The sequence below is a fragment of the Cicer arietinum genome, chromosome 3, assembly GCF_000331145.2.
Source record: "Cicer arietinum cultivar CDC Frontier isolate Library 1 chromosome 3, Cicar.CDCFrontier_v2.0, whole genome shotgun sequence".
In the NCBI taxonomy this organism is placed as follows: domain Eukaryota; kingdom Viridiplantae; phylum Streptophyta; class Magnoliopsida; order Fabales; family Fabaceae; genus Cicer; species Cicer arietinum.
The window spans coordinates 55,097,416-55,113,817 of NC_021162.2; the positions used below are offsets into that span (position 1 = coordinate 55,097,416).

General features: G+C 26.6%; 1 protein-coding gene and 1 long non-coding RNA gene across 2 annotated transcripts in view; one reads left to right on the forward strand and one right to left on the reverse strand.

The window, feature by feature from the left end:
• Positions 1-276: 276 nt before the first annotated feature.
• On the reverse strand, positions 277-1,578 carry LOC113784556 (uncharacterized). Its single transcript, XR_003470626.2, has 3 exons — positions 1,410-1,578; positions 1,209-1,317; positions 277-527 (listed from the first exon to the last, which is right to left on the reverse strand). It is a non-coding gene; the product is annotated as an uncharacterized lncRNA (long non-coding RNA).
• A 1,545-nt stretch (positions 1,579-3,123) lies between these two features.
• LOC140919823 (uncharacterized) overlaps positions 3,124-16,402 on the forward strand; it is a 56,465-nt gene continuing 43,186 nt past the window's right edge. Inside the window, exons 1-2 of the mRNA XM_073366478.1 lie at positions 3,124-3,207; positions 3,296-3,382. Of these exons, the coding sequence (XP_073222579.1) occupies positions 3,124-3,207; positions 3,296-3,382 (171 nt within the window). The remainder of the gene's footprint in view (positions 3,208-3,295; positions 3,383-16,402) is intronic.

Sequence of the window (16,402 nt, forward strand, 5' to 3'; positions counted from 1 at the left end):
AACACAACATAGAAAGCATCCATATAATGAAAATTAGTCACAAAATTTAACAACATATATTTTAAAATAATTTTAGTAGCAAATCCATTATTTAAAATTCTATTTATTTAATAAAATAATTTATTATAAAATATAAGGTGTTACATAACCTTTATGTGTAATTTCTTTCTCTCTATGTATCTTTTATCAAACAATATGAGTAGTTAATTTAAATGACTCTTCTTGAATCCATGTAGTGATTATTCATATGTTTTAGTTAATGCTTTACGAAAAAAATAAATAATAACAATAATTTTATAAGTCATAACTTTGAAAACTAAAAAATAAAACAAGTGAAAATATTAAATCTCCAGAAATACAAACAATTATTAAAGGAATAACTAAATCAAGAGTTATTCCACCTCATACAACAAAATCAACGACAATAATAAAAAACTCATAAAGTAAAGTGAGGCACAAGCCTCTAGTACTCCATTTTCACAAGAAAAGTTCCAATGATTGTTTACCATGATCGTGTTGACTACAACCTGCAAAAAATAAATTATAAGAGGTGAAATAACGGAGATGTGAGTTTATTATTCATTGTGTAAAATGAATAAGTCATAAATAGATTATTACGCCTTCATAAATCGTTTATAGTAAGATCACAACAATCAGGACAATATAATATCAAACGATATAAATGGATGAAATTTTAGTGCTAAAATATGCACTACTTGAAATTCATGCGATGCCAAAAATAACATAGTAAAACATGGATTGAGAGGTTATGCTTTAGGTCATATGCAGAGCCCAACAATGCTCTAGATTATATTTATTCATATTGTGCATTCTCGCTAGGACTAGTTGTACAAAGACATCATCTAGATAAAAGTCTAAAATGTAAACTCTATAATCACTCACTTTTCGCAAAGTTTCAAATGAATTCTAAGTTTCTTATATGGTATATCAAACACTTAGTTCATATATATATATATATATATACTTAAGTGCACACATATATGTAAAATTCACAAGCAAAGCTAACATCAGTTTCACAATAAATATTAACACGTTAAAAAATTGAAAGTTAAAAGTTTAAACATAATAGAGATATTAAAAGCTTAAACATAATAGAGATATTAAATATATATAATAGAAACAAAACTACGATAAAAAAGAAATTAAAAACTTAAACATAATAGGGAAATATCTTTTTTTAACTTAACTGTTAAAATGATGATGATGTGCATCTACAACGACCCGTTGAGCAATATCCTTGAGCATAACGGGGACAAGCGTAAGTTATACAACCGATGTCATCATGACATGGACGATCTGTAATATGTAAAAAAAAAAAAAGAATGAAAAATGCTATTGTAAAAAGGTTAAATATTTTGTATGACATGAAAACATGATAAGGAACCTACCACCACCGACATCGACTACAACAAGAAATAGGAACACAAAAAGGATGATAGTATAAATGACTTTGAGAGTTTTATCCATTTTTTCTTCTACCTTTGCATGAATCAAATACAAAATTGTTTCATCAATTTATATTGTAAAAAAACTCATGCTATGCTTTTTTCAATTGAATAGTTTTTAGTAAATAAAGTATTATGTTTGTCCTTTTGACTCGTGTAATTGATCATTTAACCGTAGAATATATCTTCAAATAAAAATATTGATTGTAATTATAAAATATTATTGTTTATAAATCTTTTATAAATTTTTTATTTTTTATTTAACCTTTCATATTAGAATGAGGTTCAAAATTAACATTATATGCTTAAATTAAATAGCTATTTGAATATACATTGAACTAAAAAAAATATTTCTATATTAAAATATTTATTAAATGGTATGAGGCATTATGTAGTGTGGAAGGACCTATAAAGGGTGACCACCATTTCAACAAGTATATTAAATAATTGTAAGTAATATAACACTAAAGCTTCAAATTCCAAATACAAGGATGGTGTATTAATACTAATTCAAATGTTAAATTACGAAAAATAAATGTGTTTGTTTGATTGTTGCTAACACAATTGTTACCAAAATATCATAAATTACTTTTAATAGGTAATAGTAAAAGGGTTAGGGATGAGTTTTATATAATTCAAACCACTAACTAATGGTAGCACCTTAGTTATTGAATTCATTCGTTTATTATTATTGAATTTTCGGTTATATTCAACCATAATTAAATCACATACTAGAGATTTTGATCAAGGTTTACTCCCCTGACAAAAGGAGCTTAGCTACTTATGAAAATAAACAAGAATGAAAGAATAAGGAGATATCCATGAATGATTCTTGAAGAAGTTGTTTCGTGGATGTTCAACGGCTCTTAATTTTTTCTTTTATATTTTTGAAAAATGTTATTTAAAAATATATTGAATAAAATACATCAATCAAATAATGATCTTTAATATATTCCACTTTATTAGTTAGTGATTCGCTGTGTATCATGTAAGTGAAATATATTTATTTTATTTGTACAATAATTCAACTACCACATGATGTTCTAAATCAATTCAAACACCCTATAAAAGTTTTTAACTCATACTTTAACCTCACAAAATTTAAGTTTTCTCATTAGTCAATTATTACTCAAAAAGGCTTCAGCCGTATGTAGCGAGCCTTAAATAAATAATGGGAAAAAACGGTTTTCAGGTTCTTCTCGAACTCACTCTCACCCCGTACCTCAGTTTGACGCTCTGTACGTTATAAGAATCCGAGCAATTTTCAGCAACCACAACATTTCTACCGTATGCAACGACAAGTCTAAAAGCAATTTGCAGAGACAATGAAACATGGTTGATAATTTACTCGAGGCATAAATATCAGTATTACATAATTAATAAAAATATTAAGCGAATAAACATATTCGAAATAACGTGAAACAAATTATTAGAAAATGTCTCACCGAATTGCTAGAGAGCCGATAGGATCCGACGTCAATTTCGCCAAAAAACCCAAAGGTGTAGTGCTTCTGGAAAGTTTCGACGAGAGAAATCGAAAAATGTTGTCAGTTTTTCAGGAAGACTAATGTGTTGGCCGAAATTCGAGAACACAACCGCGACGAAGGTGAAAACCTATTTTTTAAAGTATAACGGTTGGTGATTCCAAGCATAGATAATGGAAGAGGGTGTTTCATGGAGTCCAAATATGGTCTCGGTTTTCGTTGGTGATAGTCGCGGTGGGCGGAATCTTGATCAAAAGGTAGAGGTGTGATTTTTGACAAAGAAGAGATCACAAGGATCACATATGTAGTCTCAATTTTACATGACATTCACTATAATAGTCATAGTGGAAGATAGAAGATAGAGAGGAAAACAGTGGAGGAGGAGGCAACTTACGCAGAGAAGAAGAAGATGGAATATGCCTTTTGTTCCTGGTTATTCATTTCTCGTTTTTTTTCTTTTTTTATTATTATTATAATCGTTATTATTATTATTATTATTATTATTATTATTAGTATTATTATTATTATTATTTTTATTGTTATTATTACTATTATTATTATTATTATTATTATTACTCTTGCATATTTATTTAACTCAATTTTATTTTCTATATTTTTAAAAATTATTTTAATTACTAAAATATTACTAATATTTTAATAAATAAAATAATTAATCTTTTAAAATACATTAATAATTAAGACTCTCATTCAAAATAGCCGCTATAATTATACTTATTTTTTTCAAATACTCTTATTAAAATACTACCTCCATAGATTATTCAAAAAAATAAATATATAAAACATGTAAATATTATTATTATTATTACTCTTGCATATTTATTTAACTCAATTTTATTTTCTATATTTTTAAAAATTATTTTAATTACTAAAATATTACTAATATTTTAATAAATAAAATAATTAATCTTTTAAAATACATTAATAATTAAGACTCTCATTCAAAATAGCCGCTATAATTATACTTATTTTTTTCAAATACTCTTATTAAAATACTACCTCCATAGATTATTCAAAAAAAATAAATATATAAAACATGTAAAATTGCATAAAATCTTGTTCTTTAAAATATTACACTAAAATACTATTATTTTTAGATAAAAAAATATATATGTCATACTAACACAACATAGAAAGCATCCATATAATGAAAATTAGTCACAAAATTTAACAACATATATTTTAAAATAATTTTAGTAGCAAATCCATTATTTAAAATTCTATTTATTTAATAAAATAATTTATTATAAAATATAAGGTGTTACATAACCTTTATGTGTAATTTCTTTCTCTCTATGTATCTTTTATCAAACAATATGAGTAGTTAATTTAAATGACTCTTCTTGAATCCATGTAGTGATTATTCATATGTTTTAGTTAATGCTTTACGAAAAAAAATAAATAATAACAATAATTTTATAAGTCATAACTTTGAAAACTAAAAAATAAAACAAGTGGAAATATTAAATCTCCAGAAATACAAACAATTATTAAAGGAATAACTAAATCAAGAGGTACTTCACCTCATACAACAAAATCAACGACAATAATAAAATAATTCATAAAGTAAAGTGAGGCACAAGCCACTAGTACTCCACTTTCACAAGAAAAGTTCCAATGATTGTTTACCATGATCGGGTTGACTATAACCTGCAAAAAATAAATTATAAGAGGTGACATAACGGAGATGTGAGTTTATTATTCATTGTGTAAAATGAATAAGTCAAAAATAGATTACTTCGCCTTCATGAATCGTTTATAGTAGGATCACAATAATCAGGACAATAAAATATCACACGATATAAATGGATGAACTTTTAGTGCTAAAGTATGCACTACTTGAAATTCATGTGGGGCCAAAAATAATAGTAAAACATATATTGAGAGGTTATGCTTTAGGTCATATGCAGAGCCCAACATTGCTCTAGATTATATTTATTCATATTGTGCATTCTTGCTAGGACTAGTTGTAGGAAGACATCCTCTAGATAAAAGTCTAAAATATAAACTCAATAAATCACTCACTTCTCGCAAAGTTTCAAATGAATTCTAAGTTTCTTAGATGGTATATCAAACACTTCGTTCATATATATATATATATATATATATATATACACAAGCAAACAAAGCTAATATCAGTTTCTTAATAAATTATTAACACACTTGTATAGTTATTAAAAAATTGAAAGTTAAAAGCTTAAACATAATAGAGATGTTAAATATAAGAGAAACAAAACTACGATAAAAAAATTAAAGACTTAAACATAATAGGGAAATACCTTTTTTTAACTTAATTGTTAAAATGATGATCTTGTGCATCTACAACGACCCGTTGAGCAATATCCTTGAGCATAACGGGGACACGGGTAAGTTATACAACCGATGTCATCTTGACATGGACGATCTGTAATATGTAAAAAAAATAGTGAAAAATGCTATTGGAAAAAGGTTAAATATTTCGTATGATATGAAAACATGATATGGAACCTACCACCACCAACATCGACTACAACAAGAAATAGGAACACAAAAAGGATGATAGTATAAATGACTTTGAGAGTTTTAGCCATTTTTTCTTCTACCTTTGCATGAATCAAATACAAAATTGTTTCATCAATTTATATTGTAAAAAAACTCATGCTATGCTTTTTTCAATTGAATAGTTTTTAGTAAATAAAGTGTTATGTTTGTCCTTTTGACTCGTATAATTGATCATTTAACCATAGAATATATCTTCAAATAAAAATATTGATTGTAATTATAAATTATTATTGTTTACAAATCTTTTATAAAATTTTTATTTCTTATTTAACCTTTCATATTAGAATGAGGTTCAAAATCAACATTATGCTTAAATTAAATAGCTATTTGAATATATATTGAACTAAAAAAAACTTTTCTATATTAAAATATTTATTAAATGGTCTGAGGCATTATATAGTCTGGAAGGACCTATAAAGGGTGACCACGATTTCAACAAGTTTATTAAATAATTGTAAGTAATATAACACTATATATAGCTTCAAATTCCAATAACACAATTGTTACCAAAATATAATAAATTACTTTTAATAGATAATAGTAAAAGGGTTAGGGATGAGTTTTATATAATTCAAACCACTAACTAATGGTAGCACCTTAGTTATTGAATTCATTCGTTTATTATTATTGAATTTTCGGTTATATTCAACCATAATTAAATCATATACTAGAGATTTTGATCAAGGTTTACTCCCCTAACAAAAGGAGATTAGCTACTTATGTAAATAAACAAGAACTAAAGAATAAAGAGTTATTCATGAATGATTCTTGAAGAAGTTGTTTCGTGGATGTTCAACGGCTCTCAATTTTTTCTTTTATATTTTTGAAAAATGTAATTTAAAAATATATTGAATACATTAAAATACATCAATCAAATAATGATCTTTAATATATTCCACTTTATTAGTTAGTGATTCGCTGTGTATCTTGTAAGTGAAATATATTTATTTTATTTGTGCAAAATTATCAAAATCTATGACTGAAAATATTATTACCTTTGAAATAGTTGGGTAATTATGCCACTTTCAATTTTTTTTTATAAAAAAATCACAGTTCGATGAAATATTAGATTTAAGTGCTTGTTTTGTTTGTGACTGGTTTTATTTTTGAAAGTCATTTTTCAGAATGAAAAATATTAAAGTGACCATTTTATTTATCGAATTATTTCTATCATAAAAACAGTTATTGATGTAAGTTGTCTGTAATTCTTCTTCTATAAAAAAAATGCAATGTCAGTCAAGGTAATTGACACTAGTTTTTAGATGAATGTTGTGATATGATTATGATTAAGTATAAAAAAGGATAGTTGTGAGAGTTTAGAATTAAATTTAAGTTAGTAATTTTTCATGTTAGAAATATTTAGAGATTTATTTAGAATTGAGAAGATTAATTAAGGAAAGGAGGAAAATAATTTTCGTCCCCCTTGAAATATGAGAAGCCATAATCCATTCATTTGATTGTTTTTCTCATCTTCTTCCTTCTCTCTAAACACACAAAACCTAACCTTTTTATCTCAAAAGTGCCCTCTTACTCTATGAGCATCTATTAGGCTAAGGAAATTATCTTCCTTTTTCCCTATCTTAAAACCGTAAACCCTATCTATAAGACGGAGGGATAATTTTTCTTAATTTTGGTTATTTATTGGGGTATATATCTGAAATTAGTATTGTGTATTGCTTTATAATAAAAAAAAGAAAATAAACCTCCAAATTTTTTTAGGTGGCCGGATCCTATGCACTTTAAGTGGAAAACTAATTTTTTGACGTGTTTGAATTATGTGATAAGTTTATTTCAAAGAAATGAGTTTAAAATGATATTATAACCTTTACTAAAATGGGGTGAGTTGTAAAGTTATGTAAATTCCAATTTTTACTGATTTGAAGTGTTTACACAAGTAAATGTGTTAGAAAGTTGGAATGTTTATTTGGAAAGTAAAATAGTCCTTATGTTGATGTAAGTAATTGGAAATGTCAAAGTGAAATATGATATTTAATTTATGTTAGTAAGTAATTTGAAAATTTAATTATTAAGATCTTATGTTGTGAGTTACTAGTAATAGCTCTTTGAGTCTCGAAAAGAAACAAGAACGTTGACTCATGCTAAAGATGATGTCTATTAAGTTAAGAGGATCTATGAGGACATAAGCGATTTGGATTGTTCGCCCACTTGTATGGAACCATAGTATAAAGCCTCATAACCTTATGTTTTAGAGTTATAACAAAACCAAATGGTGAAAAAAGCATAGAGTCAAGTTCATTCATAACATTGCATTGTCTTTTAATTGTTCTGATATGATTAATGTGTATCAAAGATGATAATAAATTCTCTAAGATTAATGTTGTTTTAATTAGATGTTGGCTTTTCTTGAGTGATTTTACCGTTATAATATATTATCTCCTTGAATATTTTGATATACCATGATGTATTAAGATATAATTATATTATGATTATTTGCATGTTCTTCTTACTTATATTATACTATTAACAAGATTTTGAAAAGCACCCTCTTCATTTTTTTTATGTGAGCAACTTCGAGAACACAATTATTTCAGGTTGTCAATTGATAATTAATGCTTTGATAGGTGATGATGGGCGGGAAAGTCCTCTATTGTGTTTTATCGTGTCTTGAACTGAAATTATATTTTGTTAAAATATTGGCTATTAGTATTATTTTATAATTTATAGATTTAGAAGATGAAAATCAATAATCTCTTAGTTTTGTGAATGATTTCATGTTCAGTGATATTTAAATTATAAACTTTGATTGGTCTTAATTTGATTTTTCTTGGAAGTGTTCAGTTGAAAGCTGAAAATTAGCATGAAGATGTGTATGATACCTTTCTTAGATATATGGTACTAAATGTGAGTTTTGAGCTTGTTATAGGGGTTATGCTAAAATTATCTATATATACCCTTTTCTTTGTTTGAGAAATATTAATCAACTTATACATTTTAGAAATTATTTTCAGACCATTCCAAAAGGAATTTTACTTGATTGCAAGTGAATATTTGGTTGAGGAAATTTAGACATTATTTTCTGTCTCATTACTTTGTTACTAATTTTGTACTAGTTGCCCTTTGAACTTAAATTATATTTTCTTGGTGCAAACTCTTTCTTGTTAACTTTTAGTAACTATTAAATTAATTGCAGTAAATAGTGGAGAATTAAAAAAAAAAATTCTCTATAAAAATAAAGTGTAAATGGTAGAGTATCTCTCTCAATTACAACAACTATAAAAAAAATAAAAAAAACTCAAAAGGAGAAAAATAAAGAGTGGAACTAATAGAAAATTAAATTGGTATATTTATTTCTCCATTTTTTATTAAAAGAAAAGTTTATATGATATGAATGATTTGTTATAACCATTTTGCATGACCTTCCTCTGTTTATCGTAAATTCTACTTTAAAAATTATGTTTGTCTTAGTTATACTTTGATGTTGATGACTCACTTGTGTGTGCTCTTTATCATTTCATTTTATCTTTAAGAAAAGACTTTACTTGGGGATAAGCAAATATTAGGAGGCGAAATTTGATAAACTCCACTTTTAAACACACTTTTAAACACTTTTTGGGAATTGTTTTGGGTTATTTGTAGAGTAATTATAAACAGTTATATAAATTATTAACTGGATTTCCTCTATTTTTACCAAAGAAATAAGAAAAGACAAAAAAGAATACATGTTTAATTAATTAAAAAACAAAAATCAAAGAAATCACATGATTAACCTAACATCTAACTATGTTGGCATCCCAAGTTAAATCACTTATCATTATCAGCACTCTAAAATATTATTAAAAGTGAAAATAAAACGAAAATACAAGATATTTGGGGACTATACCAAAATCCATTAAAACAATCATTAGAGATACAAACTACTGTCTCGTTAAAAACCTTAACCGGAAAAACCCATGGAGATAAAAATGTGGTAAAGGAAAAAAGTATGCAACAAACACCTACACAGAACAGCAAAATCTATATCCAAGAAGACCAATCTTGTTTCTAGTGAGAATATCAAAAATATTACCAGGAAAACAATATCACCTATGAAAAAGATAAGAAATTGTTGTCTATGATACTCTATCATAACGATTTTATTACCATAAAAAAATTAGTATTGCAGTAGAATCAAAATGTTGTAATGATCTCATCAACTCAACTAGAGACACATATACACAACTGTGACAAAATAGTCTCCACTACAAACAAATAACATCCAGATTCTCCCCTTGTTAGCCTAGGCTACTAACTCAATTAAGAGAACCATCATTGGCACATGTCGAATTCATTACTATTCAATTAAACACAATATACATTTCATCATATTCATCAAGGTGGTAACATCATAAGTCAACAAATACACATTATCAATGCATATTCCCATAGTCATATATTACATCCAAAATTTATTATTGTGATACATAAGCTCCAACAATATAGGATTTTCACTCACAAATAATAATACTAGATCATTCACACACACCTTGTCAATTACAATGCAAGTAATTACAATTCATCACATTATATATGACCAAACAATATCAATTGTAGATATAAACAAAACACAAAATAGTTCAAATACATAATTCTACAATATTTCAACTACCACATGATGTTCTAAATCAATTCAAACACCCTATAAAAGTTTTTAACTCATACTTTAACCTCACCAAATTCATGTTTTCTCATTAGTCAATTATTACTCAAAAAGGCTTCAACCGTATGTAACAAGCCTCAAATAAATTATGGGAAATACGGTTTTCAGGTTCATCTCGAACTCACTCTCACTCCATACCTCAGTTTGACGCTCCGTACGATATAAGAATCCGAGCAATTTTAAGAAACCATAACATTTACACCATGTGCAACGAACAAGTCCAAAAGCAATTTGCAGAGTCAATAAAACATGGTTGATGATTTATGCAAGGCATAAATATCAGTATTACATAATTAATAAAAATATTAGGCGAAGAAACATATTCGAAATAACGTGAAACACATTATTAGAAAATATCTCATCGAATTGATGGCGAGCCGATAGGATCTGACGTGAGTTTCGCCAAAAAACACAAAGGTGTAGTGCTTCTGGAAGGTTTCGACGAGAGAAATCGAAAAATGTTGTCAGTTTTTCTGGAAGACTAATGTGTTGGCCGAAATACGAGAACACAACCGCGACGAGGGTGAAAACCTATTTTTTAAAGTATAATGGTTGGTGATTCCAAGCATAGATAATGGAAGAGGGTGTTTCGTGGAGTCCAAATATGGTCTCAATTTTCGTTGGTGATAGTCGCGGTGGACGGAATCTTGATCAAAAGGTGGAGATGTGATTTTTGACAAAGAGGAATACGGCGTTTTAATTTGCGATTAAGGTTGGAAATGAAAAAGGAGATCACAAGGATTACATATGTAGTCTCAATTTTACACGACATTCACTATAATGGTCATAGTGGAAGAGAGAAGATAGAGAAGAAAACTGTGGAGAAGGTGGCAGCTTACGCAAAGAAGAAGAAGATGGAATATGGTTTCTAATCTTGGTTATACATTTCTCATTTCTTTCTTTTATTATTATTATTATTATTATTATTATTATTATTATTATTATTATTATTATTATTATTATTATTATTATTATTATTATTATTATTATTATTATTATTATTATTATTAGATAAAAAATATATATGCCATGTTAGCACAACATTGAAAGCATCCATATAATGAAAATTAGTCATAAAATTTAACAACATATATTTTAAAATAATTTTAACATAAAATCTATTATTTTAAAATTCTATTTATTTAATAAAATAATTTATTATAAAATATAAGGTGTTACATATGACTCTTCTTGAATCCATGTAGTGATTATTCATATATTTTAGTTAATGCTTTATTGTGATTGGCCACCATAAAATTGAACATAGATATTATTTCGTTATTGGAAAATAGACTATAATAATTGGAATCAAAATATATGTTCGTATTTCTATATTATTAGAGGAATATAAAGTATTAGCATTTGTTTAATAAATTAACTTTCATATGTGCATTAAGTAACAAGGCCGATCTTAATCTAATTGGTTTATTTAACGTAATCAAATAGGTTAAATTGTTAAAATAATAAATCAATAATCGTTTTCTTGTATTGAATTATCTTTGTTTAATTTTATGCTTGTCCATAATTATGAATCAATTTATAAATTTTTTGTTAGTTAAGTATTGCGACATTGTTGTATTACAAAATTATTAATAATTCATGTGGAAACGATTTTTACTTATCAATTTATTATTTGAGGACGTGGTACACTTGGCAAAAAAGTTGACAATACGCACTAACGTTTCAAATGTTTCCCCGAAACCGTTTTACGACCTAAATTGCGCTTACCATTCTATAATTACTTTTAATCCATAAACATTAAATCTCTTGAAATACAAACAATTATTAAAGGAATAACTCAATCAAGAGTTACTCCACCTCATATAATAAAATCAACGACAATAATAAAAAAAACTCATAAAATAAAGTGAGGCACAAGCCTCTAGCACTCCATTTTCACAAGAATAGTTCCAATGATTGCTTATCATGGTCGAGTTGACTATAACCTGCATAAAATATATTATAAGAGTTGACTATAACCTCACCAAATCACAACGTTGTGATTTTGTGAGGACTTAGACAGCCACAAATAAAGACAAATTTCAATTTTTGTATTTGTGAGGGCTTTTTCGGTCACTAATTTGTAAGGGTTTTTTTCGACCACAAAATATTTATAAAGTTGGCCACAAATTAGGGTTTTTCTTGTAGTGTACGGGTTATTTTTCTTGGTATGAGTAATTTTTGTGTGTGAAAGTTGTCACAGTGGCAAGTTTGTATCATTATTGTTGGCACCTAATTTTGTCTGAGGTTTATTTATTTTTTACTTTTTATTAAAAAAGGAAATAATAATAATAAAAATAATAATAATAAATAAAATTAAAGGAAATCGAAAAGAAATGAATTGATGGTCATAAAAATCGATGTAACAAATGAAAAAAAAAACTAAAACAAATGGATTGATGGTCATAAAAATCAGTATAATGGTGATCAATTGAATAGAAAAGAAACCAAAGAAATGAATCAATAGAAATGAATCAGTATAATGGTGATTAATGGTGGCCAATTAAATGAAAAGAAACCGTAGAGAAATAGATTAATGGTAATCAATTGACAATTATTCTCTTGTCTTTTGTAATCTACACCCAAAAGTCTATAAATAGTATGCCACAAGAGGACAAATGGGAGGAGAATTCGACACACAGATTGAGAGCACAAAAAGTAAAAAAAAATAAAAATAGAGAGAATAATGGAGAGAAAATAGAGAAGAAAGATTGAAATCAAGAGCTAGTAGAGAAGTTTTTTTTGTACTATTCTATGCACGTATAATATAAACAATAATTTTGTTTTTGGTTTCACGAAAGTTTTAGAATCAACTAATAAGAATCAATTTGATTGTTGTATAATTGTTTATTTCTTTATCAAATTTGTGATCTCTTATCTCTATTGTGTTTTATTTCTTGTGCGTTAGATCTTAAATTATCTTATTATTACCGCCGTCGATTCGCGCCACATATGCGTCGTTGACTCGTGAATCTGCTCTTGAATTTTTATCCTTTACGGTTTATAACAATAAAAATAAAAATAGTAAAAATGTTTCCTTAAAATAAAACGATATAGAAATCAATATATAACACATCATTCTTATTATTATTATTATTATTATTATTATTATTATTATTATTATTATTATTATTATTATTATCGTTATTACTATGATTATCACTATTATGTTGTTAATTTATTTTGATATGTATATATATAAAGTAAAATTAATAATAAAATTGATCAACATATAAATAATTTCTACCAAAAAACCACGTGCGTTTTGATTTCCCTATTGCACCCGGGGATACGTAGGAGCAAGGTTTGTCAAACCAAATTAATAAATTTTTTTCTTCTTCTTTAATTAATGTAAATAATTTAATTTTTTTAATTATTCTTTTTGAGGTAAAAACAAATAAATAAATAAATAGTTTGTATATAATTAATTATAGGGTAACCGTTTTAACGGACGTTGTAGGGTGATAATACTTCCCTACTCGTAATCGACTCCCGAATTCAAATTTTTGGTTCAAAAATATTATTTTAGGTTTTATCCAATTTTTCCTTTAATAAAAATAAAATTGGTGGCGACTCCTTTTTCGCAGACAAACCGAACGCGACAATTATCATGTAGATATTAGAAGCATGTATATGTTTTTGTTACACAATTTTACTATTTGTGTTTTATTTTCTTTTAAATTAAGAGTTTTTACATTTATTTATTTTGTGTCACTTTTTCATACGTTAATTTTGGTTTGACATGGATGATGGGAAATAAAACGACCCTTACATCAGAGTTTTAGATATTAATAACTTTGAGGAGATTCGAGTTTATAGTTGTTGTGATTTATGTGGGAAAAAAAAAATTTAAGACTTCCATGCTAATGACTTCGATGCATTGTGAACGTGGGGCAAAAAAAATGGATTTAAGATTACTAATATTCATAACCAAAATTTTAAACTTTCATAACTAAAATTTTAAAAATACTAAAATTACGGAAGTTAATTTTCTTACATTAGAAATAACTGAAATTTCTTCATTTTTAATTATAATATTATTATAACTTTGAAGTAAAAGTTTTATTTTATTTTAGCATCTAAATAAACATTTTCTAAATAGTATTAATTGTATGCTTGGCTTTTTTACTTAAAAAAAAAATCCTAATTTTTTCTAAAATCTAAGTATTTTAAGTTCCTCTAATCAATTAAATATATTTTTAGTTTATCTAAATATACCAACTATTATTTTGAATTTTCTAAAATATATCATTGAACTTTGTTCCTTTTAAAATTTCGGTTATGAATTTTAGCCCTTTATATTTACAAAAGTTTACATCTAATGTTCTAATTGTCTTTTTTAATACATGTCATTGTTAAGACTTTAAACCATCATAATACCTTAACTATTTAATCTTTAATTTGAAATTATAGATAAATTAATAAAGATTCAAGATTAAATAGCTAAATTATTAAACTAATGGTATTTTAAAGTTTTATCAATGATATGTCATCATATAACAAACATGACTCGTGTGACAAAGCACTCTAAATGCAATGCTTATATGTCAATGCACATGATTTTGGAATTTCCACACCCTCCTCGAGGGGCCTAAATTATAAATGTACCGCCTCTCACAGACCAGTACTAGTTATCGATGTGCCACCTATCACAGATCAACACAATTTATCAGAAAGTAGTCTATCACAGACCTACTCGACTCAAAAATCCTTGTAAGGATAAGATGGACTAATCAACTCAAGAAACCAGCCCATGACCCATCGCAGTCACCACTAACATTGTGGCCCATCACGGTCACCACTAACATTGTGGCCCATCACGGACACCACTAACACTGTGATCCATCACGATCACCACTAACTATGCATGCATGAGAGTACTCTGACTCTTCCTCATCAATCATGTAAATGCAGCTATTCACAAAACATATTCAAGATATATTCTCGTTAACAAAATTTATAACACATATGTTATCAGTTATGAATACGTAATCACATCACTTACATAAACAATTGTGTGCATATTTATTCACCATAAGCACAAAAAACATGTATACAGACACACTCTGAATTCAAGCATATATAATATGGTTAGAAAGTGCCCTTATCTCGACAATGCTTTATTACATAAGCAACTTACTCTACGTCGACATAACCTATCCGACGTTTCCAACATTACCTCTCAATTTCCTTGTACCTTAAACTAATCAATTAACTTAATCAATACAAGTTTCTAAACCACCCCCTAAATGAACCATAGGTTCGACCACTATCCAAATCTACAAGAGTTTGACTTTCTTTTAGGTTCTCTAACTTCAAAAAGACTTTTGATTTATGTATTTTGAGGAAAGAGAATTTCAAAACACTTATGCCACACTTTGAAAATCGCAAAATTATTTTTCAAACTTATTGAAGTTCAACTCAAATCTTTGTCTTTAACAACTTAGGACAAAAATATTTTCTTAACAAAATCAATCAAAGACAAACATACTCACACAGTTTAAAATTTCGATTAAATAATCAATCAACTTCATAAATTTCAACACTTTAATATTTAAAAAACTAGTAGAGGGTTTGTATTCAAATAAAAAGAGTTCTAATATTCTAACTATTCAAAATTATGTTGCGTCCAATTTGACTATTTTCAAACCTTAATCTTTATTAATTATGATTTGTATATAATCTTTCACACAAAAACCACATTTTTTCGTAAACGCAAAATATTTTCCAAGTTCACAATTTTTTTTTAAGTCTCCAACTAAAATCTTCATTCCTAATAAAACCACATTCAATATTCAAAATTATAATCAATCAGTGTTTTTCAAAACACCTAAATGCTTATTCAACCTCGAATTTTAGCATAAAGTTAACATCTTTACTATAAACATCAAAACTTTCGACTTCAAAACTTAAGATCGAAACTTTGTTCATAAAGTGAATATTCTCTTTCAAATCTTTTTTATATACAAAGTTTGAAGCCTTAAATATAAAGTCATCAATTTTTAAACTTTGTTTCTGAAAGTTAAATATCTCTTCACAAAAATTGAAAATTTAAAATCAACGACTAAATTTTTTTAGTTCAATCTATAAAGGTGGAAACCTTGATTTCACAAAAACCCCAAGGATAAAACCTTTAACACCTTAATAACAAATTAACTTAAAACCAACCTTTAAAAAAATATGAACTCTCTTTCTATATATATATATATATATATATATATATATATATATATATC